We start from the raw sequence: 24,907 nt of genomic DNA, 5'->3' as shown, positions 1-24,907 counted from the left end.
TACGACAACAACGAGTCATTCGTTACGTTAAAGTACAAGAAAGTAAGAATAAAGAAGTAAGTAAGAATTCAATTCGTCTTTGTTGGAAGAATATTTTTATTTGCGTTTTGAATTTGATGCTTTTACAATTATGAACGACCGCGACCATGATTCATTCATTCATTCATCCATCAATACATTGAGAACAGGAAAAATTGCAGTGAGCTGGCTAGTCTACAGCTAACTGTTACAATTCTATCGTGGTTTCTGCGGAGACTTTAACTTTTTCCTAGACTTTGCTGGATTCCTCTATCCGTCTTTAATGTGGTCCAGTAGTCTGATCTGATCTAGTACTTAATTGTAACAAAAATACATTGTGACGGAGAAACACAAAGAAAGATTATTTCACGTTATACTTAGTATTGGTTTTGCCGATTGATAACCCTAACGGAGGCTGCGGTGTTCCAACTTCTTGGAAGCGAGAGGACTCGCCCGCCGTAATCGCATCCTTCACTAGAACATGCCATGGGTATAACTTGCATATCGATTGTTCCTTTCGAGCTTTCTAAGTTTTTATACCTTTTTTTCATATCTCTGTACATATAATTCGTCATAAATACCACGGAAGAATTAATAGTACAAGTATCAATACAACATTAGTAAATCCACAATTTAATGTTTTATTGTATATAAAATACATGAAATTATCAAGTAACCAATTTAATATTTTGTACCTAATTTGTCATCAACTTTAAAAAGTTTCGATTTATTTTTCCTAGGTTCGATTTCTTTTATACATATATGTATTATTAGTCATATACTACACCGTCTTCCTTCCACGTATTACAAAATCAAAGTTGATAGTGTTAGAAAACGTTAAAGCTTAATAAAGTAGTTTAGATATCTTAGGTAGCTTTTTGGATGTACTTACTAGCATCTAACAATAACTGCATAGACGAGTTGACGTTCGATTATTGTAATTAAATTAATTATGGACCATTATCTGTCCTGTTGCATAAGAAGGGCATATAAAATTTACGTATTTATGTTTATCTATCGATAAAGATGGAAGTGCGCTTGGCGCCTCCCTGAGCGAGCACTGCCAGTTCAGTTCGTGTCGGGCTTGTTTTATTTTATTTCGGTACACCTGAGTTGTTAGTAACAAAGGGATTGATTTTTTTTCTCTCGGCTCCGCCCCGGCCTTTGAGCCTCTTGCCGCGTTTCTCGGAACCAGCACTGATCATTCAGTAACCTTCGATAGCCGAGATCGCGTTGACTGCCGCCATATCCACAGGTTTGCCAACAATAATACAGACAGACGATGTGAGTGTGAGATTATGTTCTTAGTTTTCTTTTTGTGCCACTGGCTGGTAACATGAGTTGATGATAATAATGTGCATTAGCATTACATAGTAAAATATATATAATACCAAATGTTATTGCCTGTTTTTTTTATAAGTAGTATAAAACTTCATTAAACATAACTTTCTAACAATAACTTAAATGATTTAAATTTAAAAAAAGAACTATATACAAAAATTAAAATTAAACTAAAACTAACCTACTTACAAATACCCCCAACAGATCACCGTCGCTGCTCATTGTGCCCAGAAGGCTCATCATTGCCACGTTGGTTCGCGAAGCTGATCCTTTGCCCAAAATAGCTGCCAGCCCGCTGGTCACCCGTAGCATCTACAATGACATAGGTAGTTGCAAAAGGTGTGAAATGAGGTTTGGATCAAAAATACCTACTTGTTTTTTGTAAGTGGGATGTATAATAGTTCGAGGTTTCGCGAGATGTCAATCTTATTGTTGGAGTCTATCGCAATCCCATGTCACGGCCTTGATTGACAATAGTAATAGGGCGAATGTAAATCATCTGACATTTTACGAATCAGAGACGGGGTGCTGCGTTTCTAGCATATATGTCGCAATCATTTTGTGGTATTTGTCTTTGAATATGCAATACATATACGGATACAGATAACGTAGTACTGTCAAGTGTAAAAAATATGAACTTATTCAGTTTCAAAAATAAGCAACACATTCACACTCTTATTCCCTATACTCGCAATAAGGCTGTAGATGTTACTACAGCCTTATTGCGAGTATAGGGAATAAGAGTGGTTCGAATAGATACTTAATTTTGCATTTGACTGTATCTACCTGCTAGAAGTATTTATTGTACCTCAGTTATCACTGATAATTAGACATCGTCGTATCTAAATGTCACTAGCGTATACTTAAGTGGAAAACTCTCCCTTCGTAATAAATTTCGTTTTCTATACCTGGATCTACCTGCAATTTTTATGGTAGGTAGATATGGGGAAGATATTTTAATTTAATCACCGCTCAAGGGTTCAAAGACCCGATTCAGAGCCATGTAGCCGCCAGGTACCCTGCGCGTGCGCGATTGCCTCGCGATTTGCGTGTGGAAAAATTTAACGTGACAAAAAGTTCAATTCATTCACATATTTATTCTTCTTAAGCTATTATTACAACAACATCTAAAGCAAAGTTGTCTACATCAATATAATTCCGTAATTATAAAATATACATTGGAGGGCTACATTAACGAATAAAATAATGTTAGTTAAAGCAAATACATACTTTTTTAACAAAAAAGTAAAACCGACTCAAAAAATTTTTTTTTTACAAAAAATGGAACCGACTGCAAAAACCTTGAGAATAATTTTCTAGGTACCTACTAGCTTGAAGTCGGTGCCTCAGCACGAGCCAGCATGAGTGGAACAATAGTCGTCTACCTCACCTACGTACTATACCTACCTACTCGTCGTATACTGGGTTTCAATTACTCCTGCTGGGTTGTGTTGATGCACCGACTTTAAGCTAGTAGGTACCTACCTAAAAAAATATTTTGAAGGATTTTATAGTCGGTTCCATATTTTGTAAACAATTTTTTTTTGGTCTGTTTTAGTTTTGTTAAAAAAAAATCTTTATTTCTCACTTTTTCGTGATTCGTAGTTAAAGTACTTCTCACAACGACTCTATTAAGCCCAATCACGGCTTAACTAAGCTAAACGGCTAAACTAAAATAATACCTACTTTCTGAATGTAAATGCTTATCGCCAAAATTGCCATAGGTGTGTGCCTATAAAATTTGAGGGTTGGCCTCGATTTGACAATGGGACCACTTCAGAAGAGTACTCTTTCAAATAAAAAGAGAATTTTGAATAAAAATATTTTTTCAAGTCAAGTTTATTCTTTAACCAAATTCCATTTCAAGAGCTTTAATATTATAACATAACACCACTTTTGATTTCGCAATTATGTGCGAAACTGTCCAGGACGTCGTAATCAGAAGCAATAATCGCAACTGAGCTATTGCTCCGTCTTCTTAGTCAGATTAAATGGACCCCTAAAATGTCTTAAGAAACGTGTCAGATGATAACAAAAAGTGCACCGACATCATCAACATAAATTGGAATCGGGCGATGATGTAATGGCGTCCCGGCCGCGAGGAAGGCAAGCAGGATGCAGGTACACCGCGCCCGTGGGAGCGACCGGGACGCGCATACTAACACAACCGGGTCCAAAGTCCATGGCGCTACAGGACAGTAGCCTCGGCGAGGTTTGTTCTGGCTAGGCCTGTTGCTTCACAACTTAAAGTCACGCAATTTGATTCCTGAACCGTAAAATTATTGTCGTATGTTATGAAGCAGTCAAGAAGTCAATATGCTTTCCTTGTCATTCAAGAGAAAGAAATAGTTAAATAGGTTTAATGACACTTTTAGATAAAATTTTGCCTTGATGCTGGCTTATATTACCTACTGTTAAAGTTCATTTAACTTTGTAATGAGTCTTCAGTTTGTATGATTTTTTTTCATATAAGCGAGTTAAATTATCATCATGTACACTAACACACTGTTTAATGAGATGGTTAGGAATATGTTAACTGTTTAGTTCCGGACTCCTTCCGGTTTCGTTTCAGCCACGGGCGCCCGGTACAAGTGTCCGTAGCCATTAGCACTTCCTGTGCTCCACTGGCAAATGGTCGCTCTATCCGGGACCTGACTGCCGACACTCGCACACTGCATATGGCTAATCGTGTCAAATCATCGATTGAGATTGAGAGTTCTCTTATTAAAATCGATTATTAGATTTTGATTTGAATTCGTTTCATGTTCAAAGATGGTTTTATTGGTAAAGGAATACTGGGAATAAAATGTTCCAATTTTCTACTATAGTGGCTATTTTTAAAACAAACAAATTTGAAACTCGCTATTGGCGAACAATTTTTTTGTTTGATTGAAACATAGGTTCACTCACTACTTCAGTCTTGTCCAGTCTTAAGGAAAACGAAATAGGAGCTCAAATGTGTGTATGTCTATCATACCTACATAAGACTATTACGATCAAACCCTTAAATTACATTGTGAGTAGAGATTAAAAAGCAGTTCGAGCCAAAGAGGGCTCGACTAAAATACCCGTGATGTGCCTTTTTCTCTGATTAACGTCTAATTATAGGGCACCAACACGATCACATGGCGCTTTGTGACTCAGCGACACTTAAACTGCACCATACTGTTTGAGATTTGAGATCGAGATTTATTAATAGTCAAGGGGTATTAGGTAGGTATTAATTTAATTTATTTTGGACTAACGTAGTGTCAAACGTTCGAATCTGACTGCAGTGCCCTTAGTGTAAGTTTTTGGTTACAAAATACGTCTCGTTCGCGTTAAAATCTCAATTTGTATGGAAACACGAACATCGCAAACGTTCCGCTAGAGGCGCTGTTCATGTTTCCATATGAATTATGATTTTAACGCGAACGCGATCGAGACGTATTTTGTAACCGAAAACTTACATAATGGCACAGGATTAGCTATGAGAGTTAGACTATTCCTTTTAGTTACCCTTACTCTAATCAAAAGGTGAACTGACTAGGCACTAGCTTCTTGAACTACGATCTTAGCAAATCAGAACTAACCAAACCAACCGCTTACTTTCCATTTCGAGGTAGATACATTATGTATCATCACTACCAGCTAAGCTAACCTAACCCTGGTCATAACTAAGTACAAGCTAATCTCACCACGGTCTAAAATAACTTTTCTTACGCGTCGAAATGACCATCACTGGATTGTTATTTCACTATTTTCCTATAAAGGTGTTCTTCAAAAGTGACCCTACAAATTGCAAAATCAAATTACAACTTTAACGATTTTACTTATGTGTATTCTAGTTTATCTTTTGATTCCACGTGTCATTGGACGAAATCATTATGGACTTATCGTTCTTTGAAATATTAAAATATTAAGTTTTGTTTTTAATTACATGTAGGCACGTATTAGCAGTTTTTCCCTTGCTCCAGCGGTTCAAATTGTGACTTCCGCTGTTGTACGATATGTGATTGACGTATTTTCCTTCCTACACAGATTTCTCACAACGCTGCCAAAAGTGACGTTCAGCAAACTATCGTTTTGTAGTATAGGGCTCGTTTTTACCTATGTACATGTATTTGTTTCGTTGATCATTTTCCAAGGGTTTTTGCATACATTAACATGTTTTTTTTTGTGATTTACAAAAGTTACAGCTTATACATGAGTTATTTAACATAACTGATCCGTATGAAATGTCTCTTTTTAACGCTGAATCATATCATATGATGTTTTGGGCCAAATGATTAATATGGGCGCATTATTTATAATCCCCGGGCATTATTAATAATGACAAGCTATAACGGGCAAAGTGATAATTATTATCTAAACTTCATTATTTATAACATTGCCCGGTCATTATGAATATTGCTACATAATCGATGGGCAATTTGACTACAACTGATTTTTGGCAAACTGAATTCTGATTCATTCATTCGGAAAGTTAAGGTGTTAGGTTCAACTATGACCAAAAGTTTATTTATATGGACTAATTTCTTTTAGTAGGTATAACATACATTAGGTTTTGGCGAGCGAGCGAAGCGAGTGAGCAAGACGTGTCAGAGCAGAAGCAACTTGGATAGGTTAGGTTCAGAAGGCTAACAGTAGTTTGTAACAGATCGAAAAAAAATGCTTTGTTTGCTTTCATCGAAGTCATAATATACGTTTTCAATCTTGTTTTAAATATTATAGGTTTTAATTGTTATATCAATTGATATTATATACTTAACGTTGTAAGTACCTTACAAAATTACATATTTTGAAATAATACATTTTGTTCATTATATCCAGTTAACGTAATACTAAACGAGCTACAAAGTGTGCGTATATATTATGACTGTTCTATGATCATCATCATCATCATCCCAACCTATATACGTCCCACTGCTGGGCACAGGCCTCCTCTCAGAACTAGAGGGCTTGGGCCATAGTTCCCACGCGGGCCCAGTGCGGATTGGGAACCATTGAATTGCTTCGCAGGTTTGTGCAGGTTTCCTCAAGGTGTTTTCCTTCACCGCATAGCTCGTGGTAAATTTCAAATGTAATTCCGCACATGAATTTCGAAAAACTCAGAGGTGCGTTAGGCCAAATCACTAGGCCACCACGGCTTATATGATAACTTCTTATAAGTATATTATATTACTTACCCTATATTTTTATTACTCTGCCCAATAAGTGATAGACATTATGTATAATGCCCGGGCAATTTAATTATTTGAACATTTATTATCACATTGCCATCTGATATTGGTCATTTTGCATAATGCTTGGGCATTATGAATAATGACCGATTGATCACTTCATCCATAACCATTATATATGTGTGTGTGTGTGTTATGGATGAAGTGATCAATCGGTCATTATTCACTTACTTACCTACAATGTTATGATGTTATGAAGATTTAACTACGACTGGACATAACTGGTTTTAAAAATAGTATATTTAGCTAAATCATGTTTTATCGTATTCAAACGGCCTCCAAACCAGTCCTAAATTTACTGTGCGTTCGCTATATCTTCGTTCTGGGAATCGCAGGCAGTTTTGAAAGAGTCACCGATAAGGCGCTCGCTGTGCCGTCGACCCGGATGCTGCGTCCGTAGCGGTCTGACTTGACTCTGCGCCGAGTCATATTTATATTAAACTCAAAACTATCATATACCTGAAGTCCTAATCTTTTAAGCTCGGAAATCATTCCGCATTTAATTCACCGACAGCAACATTATTCATTCATACACAAAATCAGCGCGAGTAAATTATACACTACGAGAACGAATACGATATTTGATGACTCAGCTGTAGCGTAGTAAGTGAATATGTATTTCGTTCGGAGTAAACAAAATATGATTCGTTTTCGCCAGATTGTTAACATACTTAATAATGTCGATAGTTTAGCATTGTAAAACACTTGGATTTGGAGTCCTTCAATCAGGTGTGTTATACATTATGAGGTATCGGTCGTAGCTTGTGGTATCTGTACACTCGTATAAATCAAATCTAGGTAGAGTTACTTTCGAAAGTTCAATGAAAAAAAAAGACACGTTGTTAACCTCTGGCAACGAGAGGCAGGGCCGCAAGGCCGACCGGTCGGCGCGCGGCGGCGCCCGCGCCCGCCCGGCGACGTCGGCGTCTCTGTGGGTAGTGCCACTGCGCCTGCGACTAGTGCGCTACAGCTACAGCTACGCTATACGGTGCTACCTACAACAGCCAGTTTCTCTCCGAGTGCGCTTATTACACTTGAGTGCGCACGTACTGCTGTCGTGACCACTATTATCTTTGTTTTATACATATGCATAATAACTGTCATAATGAGTTCGCATGGCCTAGACAACTTTTTTCACACTTCCCGGTGCAAAATATTTTTTTAAACAGGAAGCTAGATATCGATTATTACTTATTACATTATCGTGAACAAGTTTTATAAGTACTTACCTACCTGTTTTACCTAAATGTTGAACGAATTAGGAAAGCACTAAAAACCTCAGAATCATATTCATTCGGTGCGACTTCGATTAATTAGCAATTATTTTCAAGGAACATTAAGATTTCTTGATTAAGTAAAATTAAAAACTAGTTTATTTATTATTTTACAAGTTTAAATGACTGAACATGAAATGGCATTGCCTAGCCGTGCCCGTGGTGGCAGCCGGCGCCTGCGATACCTATCAGCTTTGATGTTGTTCGGAGTGTAAATCAATCGGTTCCTACCGCAAGAGTCGCGGCTGGCGCCTAAACGCGATCCTTTTGTTTAGAACCAAGTCAACCACGCACGACTCTGCGCAGTATTTACAGCGCTATCCAATCGCTGAATCGAAGGCAATAGGCGCGGAATGATCGAATTGATCATTAGACTTTTAAACACGTTTCTAGATAGCTACTAGCATTATTAAGATTTAGGTATAGATTCGAGTGTACATATGCTGTCTCACTTAAAGGTACGTAATGGCAGAATGCAAAATAATTGCGATAAACCGAATTAGACGAATAAGAACATTAAATATAATACGAGTATATATATTATCCAATCTGACGTAGGTATTTATTATTCCATAGTATCATGATTTTTATTAATTTAAATAAATTAGAAATAATAGAATTTTAATGTCGTCTGACTAAATACGTGTATAGTATTACCTACTGATTATTATTCGTGTGTGCGTTTATTTACGTACGCGAGCGCCGACTCGTCCGAGATTCAAAATTAGAACGCCGTCTCCGCCATGTTGTTCTCAGTGCAAAACCTACTATCCCAAGAAAGCCATAAAAGTGTCACAAACATAAAAAAAAACTATGTTAGTTAGTGTTGCCACTTTAATTAAATGTTCTGCTAGTATACAGTTCATTAAACTTGATAGCAATTGTTAGATAGGTACCCAAATAGGTTAATTTCTGTCATTCAATTAAATTAAGACAGATTTGGTGTTTACTAATATTTAAATACTGATGTGGAATTTACTGCAAGTGAAACTTTCTATTACTAAGTCTTAGTTTCTTGTTCGGCGTTCGTAACATTAAACAAACAAATAATACTTACATTAACATTGCGTCTAGGCAAGCGGGCATGTGAATGAATGAGTCACGCCCAGAATTGGTTCAGTTATCCGCTGGTTTGTTAAAGTACACAACACACTGATGTAGGTACCACATTCACTTAAACACATCAGAGTCTAAGTAAACTAACTCTGAAATATTTTTAGTAATGTTCAATTAACGAAGTTACAGTACATGGAAAGATGAAAACACAAATAAATCACGGCAGCGTCGCCATCTTAGCGAAATTGTCACGCCTCTACCTACTTACTCGTACATAATTTTTATCCATTATGCTATGCGTCTTTCAGTTTCTTGAATACTGGACACATCTGACACATAAATAATAAGGTAAGCATACACGTCGTATAGATTTTATAATTTATATTATAATGTAGCACTCTACGATGAAGGTTCCGGGATCTATGTTCCTGTGACATCTTCAATTAGAGTTCACCATTTCATGTTAAGTACTTTGTAATATCAAATGTAGGTGTTTGATCTACGATACGACGTAGCGATAAGTTTTCTGCGGGTTAAGATTTTTGGTGTGACCACGCAATCAGCGGTTACGTAATCAATCTCCCTGAGTAAATACAGCTGAATTATTTTCGAAGGCTACCAGGCAGCGTGCTCATTGTTTTGTCAGTAGTCTGTTCCATATAACTATTAGTAGAACTGAAGTGTAAAAGCGGGAAGATTGTACCTACCAGCAACAGGATGTGCGTCCGACATGACGCGTATCCGGCGACCAGCAGCGCCATCTTAGGAACGATGCTCGGTCGGATTTAAGATTGTACCCGATTTAAATAATCAAACGGTTCCTTAAGGTCATCACATTTAATAATTTTCTTGTTATTTTTAGAGATATACTTAGCATCCTAAATAAATATTTGTCACTGTTTACCGAAAAATGACTCAGAGGAAAACGCATCGATGATAACATTGGTGACGATTTTCACCGCGACAAAACTCTACTTTCTGAAAGGTTGGATAAAACCCATTCTGAAATCATAATGTTTTGTTTCTATGTTACCATGACGTTAATTCACTGCCAAGTGAAGATAAATACGCGTGCCTTCGGTTCTGCTAGCTGAATGAGTGCGCTACTCGCTATTACGATTATTTTAACGTTATGTTACGTCGGCAGACAGGAGCAGTGCCAACTTTATTTTCTGTTTAATTGAAACACGAGGCATTTCACTGAATTCGTCATAATTGCCTGCGATTCTGTTTACGGTGAATACTTTGTTGCGGTCAGGGTTTGTGTGGTCTTGAGTAGCCTTTGAGGAAATGCGCTCTTATTTACAGGTTAAAAGTGGATCCGCTTCTATAACTCGTCGTGTGAAGTCTCTAGATATTTCAATCACTTAAGATTCTAAAATATTTCGCTCCGTTATATAAAAGTTATAATGACACTTAAGAGTTAACGTTTCTAAATAACTTCTTTTTACTTAGCTAATGTAGTCATTTTTACGTAGGTACTTATTGCCTATTCTACGAAAATTATAAGATACGATTCTTTCTTTAATTCTTAACTTAAACTTTTGATTATTATACACTAAACCTCTTTTGGAACATGTCATATAGGCACTTGCATCTACATATACTATTCGAACCTACAGTCGTAAATAAATATAGATACTGTATTTTATGTAACCAATAGTTGCATGAAGGTCTTGGATTTGACTATTTCTCAACACTTCTTGTCATACCTATATAGCAATTGTTTTCTCAGTAAGCATGGTCCTACAAAGTATTTATTTCGATAGTAAGTACGTCATGTTACACCATTTCTTTAAACCAGTAATTTTTAGTGATAGGATATAAGTAAGTAAGTAATTGATACTTATCATTATATGCGTAGGTGTCATAGCCTGGTGTTCCTTGTCGGTTCCAAATTTGACTTGACAATTCTAAGAAAACTGATTACGTGATTCGCGCAAAAGGGTGTGAGTAAATAATACGATTGTGTACAAACACCGATGCAAGCCGCGCAGTTTGCCCGGTGTTATGCAACCCGAGCCATCCCCGCGCGGCGCAGGCGCAGCCTGCTAAGTTGACTTACGATGAAGTGATCATTGGTTCGTGGAGCGACAGAGATGCACTTATGTGACATCGTGTAGAACCGTATCTTTAATAATGCGATGCATTAATGTGAGTGATGTCTTCGTAGGGGCCGGTGTAATTACACACGGCCGCCCCACCGCGCCGCCCGCACCTTCCTCCCGTACCGAGATGCATGTAGGCAGCAATAACACGATAATACTACTTAAGTGATTTGTCACTTGATAGTCATCATCGGATGATTATTTTTATTTCTCTTTCCTTGATTATAGTAGGTACGCTGTGTATCCCTCAAGTTAATGCAAGGGAAGTTATCAAAATAGACTTCTCTCTCAGTTCAGACGAGGAAGCCAGCCTAGTTGGATGGTATCGTCAAGCTTCGCAACCGATTACTTACAAATTAGAATACCAATTACGAACATAATGGACGAAACCAATTCTATAATAGGAAGTCGTAATTGTTCTATCTTGGCGCAAGTACCTAACTAAGTGAAGTAGCGATATTTACGCAATCCTTTGTCAGGAAAATTGATACCCGATCACATGTATTAGATTACAGACAATTCAGAACGTGTGTTCGAGTAGGTTGTATAACAAAAATGGACTTAGTCATACAGACTGGTGATGGCTACCTACCTCGTGGGAATGTTCCGCTTAGAGGATGGGACTATAAGGCCGTACATCAGCGCTGTGGTTCCGTACCTCAGCATTGCTGAGCTGCCAGCCCTTTCGGCTAGCTTTAAGTTGACCTTAATTAAACATTAAGTTATATGTACCTGATGTATGCTACCTACAAGTTTGCCGAATAAACTTTTTCTTTCTTTCTTTCTTTCTTTACATTCAAATGCCATGCTTCAGACATAAAATTATACCATTAAACAGTTTATATGCGAATATGGGAAACTTAACGTGTTCATACTCGTATCCGAAGGAGGCGCATGCATGCATGATTGCTTAATTGTCTCATGTCCTGTACACGATAGTTAGGTATACCTACTCTGCAAAATATTTGACGTTACCTCTCACATCTAAGTACCTACATCCGCTCTGAATCAATTTCTGTTGGCTTTCAATAAATACTTGGGTACCAATTTTTAAATGGATGATGAAAAACGTAAGGTTTTCTTTGTAAACATGTATGTCCATGTTCGTCTTCGTCTTTCGAGTTTCAAGTACCTAAATGCCAAGCTAAGCCTAGGTCTACTCTTGCCATACAAAATTATGCATTAGGTACTTACCTAGTTATTTTTTCAAAAGACCTGTAAGCTTAGAAACTCAGATAGACCATTTGGCCTAGTGTTACAAGCAGGCTATGTAAACTTTTTCTTTAAGATAGCAACTTTGAACTCATAACCGGCATGTTTAGCACAGGTAAAATAAGACAGTTTGGAGGCAAAATATGTACATCAAAAAAACTTTGTTTATAACTTTTATCTTGGCACTAGAAATGAGGATCTGCCGAGTCCTACCAAAATTTAGACGTCCTACCCTCTCCTAGGGGGTATGGGCAGGGGCCAACGTTTAAAAAATGCAAATTTTATAAACTAAGCGAGTGAGGTGTCATTTTCTATGTATTTTTTTGCGCTGAATCGAATGAGACCATACCAACAATAGTTGCTCAAGATGTGATGGTAATACCACTGCCATTTTTCCTGTGCTAGTTCGTTGAAACGAAGGTCGGTAGTTCCTTACAAAAAAGTAACACATTCGGGCCCAGTATAGGTAAACCACTTGGGTAAAATTCGTCGTATAACGTACTAACCAAAATCAGTTTTAGCTTAAAATAAAAAAGGGAACGAACATTTTACCAGGGTAAAAAGTTATTACTTTTGAAATACCTACAGTAAACTAAGGGGCTGTTTCACCATCCATTGATTAGTGTTAACAGACGGTTAAATGTGATGCCGTTTCCGTCTATTCGAACAAAACAAATAGAGACGGCATCACATTTAACCGTCAGTTAACACTAATCAATGGATGGTGAAACAGCCCCTAACTCTAATCTTTCTGTGATTACTGTCTGTGTTTTCCGTGTTGTTTATTATGCTTATAACTACACTCTTACCAACGATTGCTAGTCTTACTTATATTCTCTTATCTATAGATGATTTAGTGATATGATGCCTCGGGAATTTTGTGCTCGTGTGACTATTAGTACCTAGGCGACCGAGCTTTACTCGGGCTAAAACTCGATAATAAGCGTTTTCCCAGAGATAAGACCAAGCTAGATTGATTTGTAATTCTCGAAAACCCCTACATGCCAAATTTCATCGAAATAGTTAGAGCCGTTTTCGAGATCCCCGTAATATCTATACAAGAATTGCTCGTTTAAAGGTAAATAAATTAGATAGATTGATAGATTAGATGTAAGTAGTGGTTTGCTAAAGCAAGTAGGTATATATAGTCTGTACGTATATCTATGTTCAGGTCACCTTTGTATTTTATGTAATGAAATAATTAGAAAAGTACTGTTGTGAGTAATGGATCGTTTCATTAAACTTCTTTTCCTAATTGTTTGAGTCAAATAAAAGTAGTTAAGCGTTTTAAACATTAACAACAGGATATTACATTACTTATTCGTCGAAGCTACATCGTAATGTTGAGACAGTATACCTACAAATTCAAATTACCTGCAGAATATTAAAATACTTATGATGCGGTAGGGTGCCTCGTTTGCCTATAATTTCCAGCTGCTGTGCCACAAAAGGTTACCCATTGGTAGGGTGATAAGGCGTGCAGGTGTGTCGGCTGCAGGTGATCTGCGCCACTTTGGCGTATCGGTATTAAACATTACAGCAAGTTGGCCCAATGTTTGATACGGCATGTTATTCAAACATTAAAATGCTGGCAACATCGATGTGGCGCCAATATTGGGCTTAGGTAACATAGGAACAGCTGATAGCGGCGATAGCGCGGCCAAGTTCATTACCGCTCCGTATAAATTGATTTGACGCTGTGACCGTCGCCCACCCACTTTACAGTGCAATGTTTTTTCTTTGCATTTAATGGAGTTTGCAGAAATTTTAGTACATTAAGCTATTTTATAATACCTATTATCATTGTATTTTATACCAGTAATATCTGAGACGTCTGTTCTTAAGAGAATATAATATTTTTACTTAAACTGACTCATCGCTGAGCAAAGGATATCCCCTCTTGCCACCACATCTCTGTCGTGAGCAGCTCCTGCCACAATGCCACAATACAGGCAATTGTTACGTGTATTGTGACACTGCCATTGCTATCATAAATTAATTGTCATCCTTGTTGTTGTGTGTTGTTGTGCAGGTGGTAGGACCTTGTGCAAGGTCCGCCCGGATTGCTACCACCATCTTGCTCGCTAATCCTGCCGTTCCGTGAACAGCAGTGCTTGCACTGTTGTGTTTCGGCGTGGAGAGTAAGACAGTCGGTGAAATTAATGGCACTTGAGGTATCCTATCTTAGGCTTCTAGGTTGGTAACGCATCTGAAATACCCCTGGTGTTGCTGATGTTTATGGGCGGTGGTGATCTCTTACCATCAGGAGACCCACTTGCTCGTTTGCCATCCAGTCGAATAAAAAAAAAACAAATCTATCTTGCTTTGATATGCATTTCATAGATTTACCTATATTTGATATATTATGTACATTGTGGTGTCACAAATAGATATCTCTTGAAATCAATGGCTGCGAATTGAAATGACCAAATCTAATCTAAACCGGCGCCCAGACAGGGCCATAGTTGGCATAATTTAGAAAAAAAAATCTAATCCTGTAAGTTTTTTTTTCTGTCAAACTCTTGTACAGAATATACCTATGATGTTATGCATTCAACTTGGCAATTTGGGTAAATGTTAAAAGGATCCTTCCTTAATATTATAAATGCTTAAATATTTGTTTTGTACCTACTGTTTTTGTTTTGTACTCTAAATCGTAAATTTAAGTAAGTGATCTACCGATCCTTATAAAATTTGGTAGGTATGGGGATAGTTTGCGACCCCAAGAAATTAGGAAGTTTTTATCCTGTAAAATTGTATCCTGTGGGCGCGCGATAAACAAATTCTTCGCGAACGAAGTCGTAGAAATAAAAGTTATTTCTTACGTTACGTCTTAGAAATTAGTTGAAATGAAACTCCCAATGAAATCCCGCAACATGGCCACGCATGACAGACTTTATAATTATTTACAGATGAAAAAATTATAACAAAAAATTGACTGTGACAGTGTAATGTCAACTGCTGGTCACCTTTTACGAAAGATTCTTTTTTCCGATGCAGAAACGTTCATTATTGAGGAGTCCTGGTGCTTCACCACCCATTTCATTTCACCATATGCATTACTATGAGCATAAATTGCTTAGCAACTGTGTTGAAGTAATTGAAATTCAACCCGTGAAATACTTGTTATTGAGTACTCGTAATAACTCCGATGGTCAACTGTGGTCTTCATCATCAGTTCCACACACTAAATGATGATTGTCAAAAGCAGATGTACGAGTTGCTACTAAATATATCCAAATTACCATAAGTGTCTCTACAATAATTGAAAAGTTCCCTCGATTTCCTTAGGATCCAATCATCAGATCCTGATTTGGTGCTTATGGGACCTAATTGAAGGTATTCCTATACGAACGAAAAAAAAAACAAATCGGTTCACAAATGACGGAGTTCGGAGGTAACAAACATAAAAAATAATAATAATGATGACAATAAAAAGAATACAACCGAATTGATAACCTCCTCCTTTTTTTGAAGTCGGTTAAAAAGTAAGTAAGTATACTTAATAACCCTTTTCGCGCGCAGTTTATCCAACGACTGCGCTACATTTCGTCACATTTCGCAAAGAAAGTAACTTTACAAGAGTCATTCATCATGCCTCCGCCTCACCGCTTCCACTAGGTCGCACTGGCACTCGCCACGTCCGGTTTACCAAATTGGCCACATCCACAGCATATTACCATGTTATGCCTAAAATTTGTGTTGACTAAAAATTAAAATACACTATGTTAAAGGGAAGTGTCGTGTGACACCCAGTGAGAACGAAGTGTCTTTTGCTATAAGTATTTAATAGGCACAAAGAAATAAATGATTACACAATGTGAAATACGGACAGATAGACGGATAGGACGTAAGTATAATCTCTAATTTAATCTTAATTAAAAAAAAGTATCAAAAGTTAAGTTTCACGGCTTAATAATTAAGAAACTCTTTTCAAATATGTAAATGATAAAAGCGACATAATATTAGGGATAGTACGAGTAAAACAATAATTATTTCTATCAAAAGTTTTACTATCCATAATACGTCGCTTTTATCATTTATTTGAAGTTTTTTTTTTTTTAATGTGATTTATTTATTTAAACAATGAATTTTTACATAAAAATAAAAATAAAAAAACATATAAAATTAACTAAAACGGGCTTCCGCATCCAAAGGCAGCGCAGCGCGGGGCATTGTGCCTAAGACGCTAGCGGCGTTGCCTCGTTGCACTGCAAGGCTCAGTCTTTGGGCGAAGAAAAAGCCTGCTCTTTGGTCGCCAGATATGCCGATTAGTTTGTCCGACACTTCTTTCATACATTTTTTTGTGTCGGACGACCAAGGCCCATGAGTTTCTTAAATATTCCGCCGTGAAACTTTTGATATTTTTTTTTAAATTAAGACCTAACGCAATGTAAGTGGCCAGTATTTAGTATGCCGCGTGCACGTTTCTCTAAAGAGATTTCAATCATTAATTCGTTTTAGGTCTTGTTGCAGAAAAATGTATGGTAAAGTATTTTATGTAAAGATATCTCCATGTTCTCCCACAGCTACAATTTTGGAAAAAAACATCTTATAGCTCAATTGTGAGTGTATTACTGGTGAAAAAATTAGAGCAGTCTCCAAAGTGGAAGTAAATAATAAAAAAATATGAAATCTTCAGTCAGCATTTTTTGTTTCTATGACATAATGAAAATGTTATTCATGTCAAATAATTATCTGTAGTGATTGTACAATATTTGTGATGCACGCTAAGATAGGTTAAAAAAATATATAGAAGAAAAATCATATTTTCTTTTTTCTTTTATCCAAAAAACTATTAAGTTTGGGGGGCTAAAATTTTGCCAATTTATTACTAATGTAGAGCCACACCATCCATAAAAATTACGAGCCCAAACTGGATGGGGGCAGAATCACTTAGCTTATCCTGGCACGGCCTTTAATCTTTTAAAGCAAGAAAACATTACATTTAAAGAAATTTTGTGGAAAAAACTCAGCGGTAAATAGGTACACCAATTTCCATACAAATGGCGGGGACATGCATGTCCACTGCGTTACCTACTTTATAGATAATAATGATTAGTTTATATGTGTAGTGATAATTTAAATTATTAATGATAAAACCAAGCACTTTACCGTTTTTGTAAAAAAATGTTTGAAGAGCACATTACGAAAAATTACTGGTCAAAGAAAATTAGAATGGAATTTATTGACAAATAATATTATACATGCTCTGTTGTGTGTGTGTGTGTGTGTGTGTGTGTGTGTGTGTGTGTGTGTGTGTGTGTGTGTGTGTGTGTGTGTGTGTGTGCGTGCGTGCGTGCGTGCGTGCGTGCGTGCGTGCGTGCGTGCGTGCGTGCGTGCGTGCGTGCGTGCGTGCGTGCGTGCGTGCGTGCGTGCGTGCGTGCGTGCGTGCGTGCGTGCGTGCGTGCGTGTGTGTGTGTGTGTGTGTGTGTGTGTGTGTGTGTGTATTGTGTATATTGGTGCTGGTGACTGTACAGTACAATGGTTACAAAAAGTGCCTCGGTTAAATATTTATCATTAGGCTTAAAACATAAAATTTGTGTTATTTGACTATGCCTACTTGAGAGGTAAACTTAGTGTCTTACTTTTCATAGGTAGCTCAAATAAGGCTAAGCGCGCACTGCAATTAAAAGCGAGCAATTTTAGCCACTAGCGCATTTCTTTCTCAAGCGATACACTAGAGGGGCGAACTGCTAAAACCGCTCTCGTTTAATAACAGTGCGTGTTAAGTCTTATAAATGGATATTCTACAGGATTTAAGTTTAAGCGGGGTTTAAGTGTGACTAACGATATTTCTCTGTTGTTCACAGTCACATAACAAAGACGACGACATGGGAGGACCCGCGCAAGTCGCTGGCGGCACAGAGTGTGACGGCAGGCGTGCAGCACCAGAGCGCGGAGACGTTGCTCGCGCCCGCGCCGGCGCCGCAGCCGCAGCCCATCACACCCGCACCGACGCCAGGTAACAACCTACCCTATTGGTGTGCATTGGGTCGATTCCAGACTAGCAAGTTGGTATTTAGTTTGTGCCGCAGCAGCGCGCCACCAGCACTAGCGCTGCCTACCCTGCTGCCTACTCAATGCGCGCCATAGACCTTGTCCAACCTGCAGCCATATTGTCTATCGCGCTAACGTTAGCGATCGCATTAGCCATATCTTTCTACCCTCGTCTTATACCGTACCTACAACAGAAAGAAGCAGTAAAACGATTGATTCCAAGTGTGTTAGACCTCTGGCTTCTTGAACCAGGATTTGATTCGACTGAATCCCTTTCAACTATGAGCCTCTTGGTAACATACATAAGGTTGCCACCTGAAAGAGTTATTTGATAACAATGGAAATATAGATAAATAGGTAAACACTGTCAAACTTCCTGATCCCGGACACAAAAAGAGAAAATATTTCAGGGCGCCAAATGGAGAATAGAATTTACATGCAATAGTTTTTAATCTTTATTCGTAATCCTTTGGTTTTTGATCAAATTAAGGTAAGGTCTGCGGTAGCGTAAAGAAACTAGTTCAATGATTTTATATCACCCAGAAAGTCGATAGTTTGAGCTCGGTTAAAATTAGACTGACCGGGATCGATTTTGGTGGACTTATTGCGTTTAATAAGTAGGACTAGGTTATCCGTTATCCGTCAAAGCTAACGCATCTTCCTAACTATCATTTTTGTTGTGCGGCCATCAGTAATTTTATTATATTGTATCAAATGAATGCCTACATGACACCGTCTTCTGTAATGTTGTTACTACAATAAACGAGTGAGTATTATCAGCTCGTTACGTGCGGAGGGACTTATGAGGATAGAGTACATATAAACATATAGATAGCTGTTAACAAATAGGAGATTGTACAACAAGAGCTAAAAGAGCCATTTTACCCGAGATGTTCATATAGCCACCCGAGCCGATACGGCGAGGGTGGATAGACACGTCGAGGGGAAAATAGGTTTAGTGCTCGAGTTTTACACTGCTATTCACTTCGAAGGCGAGGAAATGAAATATTAACAGTGGAAGCAATGTTCACTTACCTACTATGTACCTTTTATTGTTCATGCATTATTATATTGTTATAACATTTTAGTTTTTTTGATCTTTTTTGATTGATTTATTTGATTTTTAGTTTAATATAAATTACAATTTATAAAAAAATATATATGTAGAAACTTCTTTGTTTGTGGCTGTTTACACCTGATTGATTGCCTTGGTCTTAGACGAAGATTTTGCTTTATGCACTATAACATAAAAAGTCATTTTATGTCGCCTAGATCCAGCATAAATACGAACTTTACGAGCATAAGAAGTGACTTTTTATGCTCTAGTGCATAAAGTAAAATCTTCGTCTAAGACCAGGTAATCACTAATCAGGTGTCAACAGCCACAAATTAAAAAGTTTCTACATAGTTTTTAAATAATTTTTCATTTATATAATAACAAAAATCAATCAAAATAAATCAATAAAACTAAAAAAATAACATTATATAGTAGTAATCCATGAAAAATAAAAGGTAGGTACATTAGTAAGTGAACAATTGTTTCCACTGTTGCTATTTAATTTCCTCGCAATCGAAGTGAAAAGCAGAGTGTAAAACTTGAACATTAAACCCATTTTCCCCCAGAGATGGGTAGGTATAATTATGTAATATTCAACTGGAATTTTCTGTAAGAAACATGAAAGCTGCTAAAAATAATATATAAATAACCTGGCTGGCTTTGGTCACCTTTGGTTTATGTAGCTAGGTAGATAACAACTTCACAAAGAGCCAATGTTTCCCTGATCTCGTTTTCACGTGATCTAATTGGCCACAGAGTCGCGTTTAAAATTATCATGGAACTGAAATAAAAACAAGTAAATAACCCGAATTCTAAAACCGATTTTATGACGGGTATTAACGCGTTGTTTCCGTCGGTCGATGCGAGACGAGCGATGAAAGGTGTTCGGAAAATACATTGGTGTCGCGTCGCGAGGCGGTGGGGCGCTCCGGCGTGGCGCGGGCGCTGCGGCTTTCAGCGCCTGCGCGTTGGGACACAGACACCACCGCTGCTGCCGCCCAAGCTTCATACAATATTTCCCATCATCACTGTGCTGTGTAGTCCCAGTTTCGCGACAGCAATGTACCCCTTGTTGCTTTGACTTCAAAGATTTTTGAGTCTATCTGTGCAGGGCGTCACGTTACGTGTGCAAACGCATGAAAACACTTATTTACGCATTCTTGTGTTGTGATAGTTATAGCTACAGTACGTGCTGTAGTCACGTTCGGAGCCGCCGCGATGTTTGCTCGCGGCGCCGCTCGCACCGGGGCAAGTGCCAGCCGGTGCTTCGTCTTGCCTTATCTTTCTTAATACCTACCTCATCTTCTTAAAGTCTCTATATATACAATATATATATATATATATATCATCTCGAGCCACAAATAAATGTGTTTTCGTTACGCATTCCTCTCTAATCGATGTCGTGATATGATAACAAATTAACTTTGTTTAACCATGGAATAATTTTGTTCTGAAGACATCTTTCCTGGAAATTTTGATTTGATATCGTCACCTAGGAATGCCATATTTACTCTCTTATCTACCAGCAATGCAAACTAGTTATTATCATACTTTACGTTAGTAACTGGGTCCTTCTTTAATATAAAGCTCATAGTTTCAGGCACGAGATACTGGGCTTGTGTTGTTGCAATCAAGATTGTTCCTTATTTGGGTGTTACTTTGCGGAGTTCCAAAATGAATTTTAATAACATTTTCATCCTGCCTTTATGCCACAAACCGTGTACCACATCTACGACTGTGCGACTCATACATGTTGGCATGCAGAACCTGCCCACCTCCTCTTCCACATAAAACAATATGCATATTATGTATTGTCGCACATGTCCTGGAGTAAGTAAGTGGTGCACGGCTTGTAGCGGAGAAATGAGTTGAAAATATTTTACTTAGTTAATTTTCATTTTTCGTTCGGTAATAATTTATTGTGAACCGTGACTTCACTAATGATGTTCATAAATTAATGATAGGTATTTGCCTACTAACTATATTTTGCCGAATAATGGTAGGTACCTAGCCATAAGAACCGATAATACGCATAGGTAGGTAGTTACGGTTAAGCGCGATTGGAAACAAAAAGTACCTACCTACTCGTACTTACTCGTAAGGTAGGTACTAATTATGTATTTGTCTGATTACTTTGAAAAGTAGAAGGCAGACTAGTAAAAGCCTAAAATAATTTTGTTTTACGAGCTATTTACCATTAGAGTAATAAATAAGAGGAAATATCATAGACTCTGGTTTGTAGGTTTAAAACCGGCTTGGGAAAATCCATAAAGATACAGGATACCCTTGTTTACCTAAACTTAAATTGAATTAGCAATAATTTTGTAGGCAAGCACATTAGATCTAGGTCTAATAATAAATGGTGACTACCTTACGAGCACTATGTCCAGTGGCTAAAACTATGAATGAGAGTAGACCTTTGAGCGGCACACGCTGGTGGCGACGGTGCCGCGGCATTGTGCGGTGTGATTCATTTGGCGGGTGCGCCAGCGCAGCGCGTTGCGCGGGCGTGCGTCTGGCGCCGTTGTTTTCTTGGAACGAGCTCGCGATGACCTTCCCCGAGTCCACCTGATTACCGATCACGTGCGCGTACGTCTTAGACTATATACTTGCTTGCAACTAGTCGCTGTTGAGAGGATCATACATGTCATTCATAATTGCCCTACGATTACAATCGCATTAAGAGAGTACGTCTGATTGATTTCAGCAGCGAAGAGTACAAGTAGTAACACAACGCCAGACTCACTGGGCGCGCTGCCCGACGGTTGGGAGCAGGCGGCGACTCCGGAAGGGGAGATCTACTTCATCAACCACGCGGCTCGCACCACGTCCTGGTTCGATCCTAGAATACGTAAGTAGTAGCCATATCAGAATTATTTATTGTTATCTCGATGGAGCGGTTCTTTATGTAGTTTATTTTGTTTACAGCGCAACACTTGCAACGCACTCCGGCGGCGGGCACGGCGGCGGCGGGTGGCGGCTGGGTCAACGCCTCGCTGCAACAGAAAATACGCTTGCAGTCACTGCAGTTAGAGCGAGAGCGACTCAAACAGCGCCAGCAGGAAATTAGACTGCAGGTACTGATTAAACGCAACACATGACGACACACACGAGTCTTATCGAGTAGTCCGCATAATAATGTAGGTAACAACTTCCAGCTCTACGTAATTTTATCAAGCCTTAAAAAGCATTCGGTGAATATACTACCTACCTAGTAGTTTATCCGTTGCCTAGTACCCATAGTACAAGCTTTGCTTAGTTTGGGACTAGGTCAATTGGTGTCAACTAGTGTCAAGTGTCCCATATTTTTTTTTTTTTCGTTTTGCCTAATTTAAGATAAACTAATATTAATTACTTAACCTAATAGCTCATTTTAGCTAATTTTCATTTTAGTGAAAGTCATTTTGTACTGAAATTATTTATTATTCAAAATTTGTTTACACATAAAGTCACCAACTACAACTATATGCACACAACTACAACTAGTATATAACTTACTTTACATACTTTTGTTTCGCCTAATTTTAAATGTCCTAATTTTCATTTTGTATAAACTTAATTCGTATACTCTTTGACTGACATAATTATTTTTCGTCTAACATAAGTTCGACACAATATTTTAACATGCAAAACCTGTTCTACATTGAACTATACATACTTACATAACAATAAGTATGTCAAACAGGCCCAACGGTCGCAAACAACATGCGAAATGCTAACGTGTTTCGAACTCTCTACCAGTTCATTATAACAATAAATAAACAAACGAACATATAATATATTATCAAAGCTAAGCTAGTCAAAGTGAAAAGCAAGTAATTTTGAGGAAAAATAATGTGGGTAGTTTAGAGTTTGTTTATATGTTCACTGGAAAGTATGACATTCGTTTTGTTTGGCAACGGATGTTTGCTCGGGTGGTTGTTAACTAACACGCTTTGCTATCGAAGAGAGTTCGAAACACGTTAGCATTTTGCGTGGTGTTTAAACGACATTTGGGCCTGTATGACACATTATGTATTGTTTTATGAGGAAGGGGAGGATACCTAGTAGATTTTGTAAGTAATGTATCTTTCTGTGTATAGTTTATAGAATATGTGTAAATAAATTATATTTTCTCGATTTTGTAAGTAAACAAATATGAGTCGCACATACTTAGCTGTGATCCACAGTTTGTAGTGGAGAAGCGAGGTAAAAGTAGGTAGGTACCTAGTGCATTAAGATTGTTTTTTTGGAATCTTTTTGTATTTTTTATTTCAATTCCAAATTTTTACTTTTACGGTCATCCTGTAAAACCTAAATTGAAAATACAAACTGATATATAGATGCACAGAAAAACCAGAAAAATAAGACCAGCACTGGGAATCGAACCCAGGTCCTCGGCATTCCGTGCCGCGTGCATATTGTTATTGATATGGACCTCCGCAAAGTAACGCCTGAATCACAGGCCTGAATCAACGATAAATGTCTAAATAGGATTTTCAATTTCGCTTGTTCTCGATTCCAGCAAGAGTTGATGGCGCGGCAGGCGTCATCAATCGTGTCATCGTTGAGCGGAGCGGGCGCGGGAGCGGGAGCGGGCGCGGGCACCGAGCTGCCCCTCGACCCCTTCCTGTCGGGGCTCACCGACCATCAGCGACAGGAGTCCGCCGACAGCGGGCTCGGCATGGCTGTCTCACAGGTACCTACACATAATCACATAACATTATCATAACGTACTCCTATTATACAAGGTAATGTAATAAACTCGTTGTTTCTCGTGATTTCGTCGGCAAAGTATTAGTTAAGCGCACGCACGCGGGAATTATAAAATTTTCCGGGATGAAAGCTATCAAATATTAGAGCATCCTGTAGATAAAATCGGACTTGACCGAAAATGTTTCTGGCTAGCTAACAACACACCTAGCGCGCATTTTACTTACTTTTGTTTTTTACTTTGAAGAATAAGGTAAATTCTGCCTCTAATGACTTAATTAACGCATCAAACGCGATATAACAATTCAACGTAAGGATTGGTGCGTAAATAGGTAGGTAGGTATAACAGATACCAATCTTCTCTAGGTAACTATAGTTTAAGTAAACCCCAGTTTCAAACTTATTTCTACTTATGTTGCACCATCTTACAAACGACAGCAAAGAGTAGAAATTAAATGACTCGTTGCTCTTAAATTTTAACGAAAGCGCTAGTGATTCCTCTATGCGTTTTCTACTCGTTTTTCCTGTCTGTATCTGTACCATAATAACCTGGTGCCGGTGCTCACAGGTACCTATAGTTTAAGTAAACCCCAGTTTCAAACTTATTTCTACTTGTGTTGCACCATCATACAATCGACAGCAAAGAGTAGAAATTAAATGACTCGTTGCTCTTAAATTTTAACGAAAGCGCTAGTGATTCCTCTATGCGTTTTCTTCTCGTTTTTCCTGTCTGTATCTGTACCATAATAACCTGGTGCCGGTGCTCACAGGCCTACACACCGGACGACTTCCTCGGCATGGACGACCGCATGGACTGCAGCAGCGAGGCGGGCGCCGTCGACCCCGCAGACATCACGCTCGCCGACAATTTAGACTCCACGGATGACCTCAATACTTTACAGGTAGATAGATATTTTTGGATTTCCT

The 24,907-nt window shown here is 38.1% G+C and overlaps 1 protein-coding gene across 3 annotated transcripts in view; it reads left to right on the top strand.

Moving 5' to 3' along the window:
* The window catches only part of yki (Transcriptional coactivator yki), a 41,390-nt gene that overhangs the window by 13,148 nt on the left and 3,335 nt on the right, over positions 1 to 24,907 (top strand). The window contains exons 2-6 of one of the 3 annotated variants that reach the window (XM_074101942.1): positions 18,045 to 18,196; positions 21,999 to 22,139; positions 22,217 to 22,365; positions 23,793 to 23,966; positions 24,751 to 24,882. In XM_074101942.1, the coding sequence (XP_073958043.1) occupies positions 18,045 to 18,196; positions 21,999 to 22,139; positions 22,217 to 22,365; positions 23,793 to 23,966; positions 24,751 to 24,882 (748 nt within the window). Of the gene's footprint in view, positions 1 to 18,044; positions 18,197 to 21,995; positions 22,140 to 22,216; positions 22,366 to 23,792; positions 23,967 to 24,750; positions 24,883 to 24,907 lie in introns of all 3 variants that reach the window. The other 2 variants (XM_074101941.1, XM_074101943.1) reach the window with 2 other exon arrangements.

Source organism: Choristoneura fumiferana, chromosome 18, assembly GCF_025370935.1.
Source record: "Choristoneura fumiferana chromosome 18, NRCan_CFum_1, whole genome shotgun sequence".
NCBI classification, from domain to species: Eukaryota; Metazoa; Arthropoda; class Insecta; order Lepidoptera; family Tortricidae; genus Choristoneura; species Choristoneura fumiferana.
Note: the sequence above shows the minus strand (reverse complement) of the source record. Positions and strands in the feature narration are given on the sequence as shown.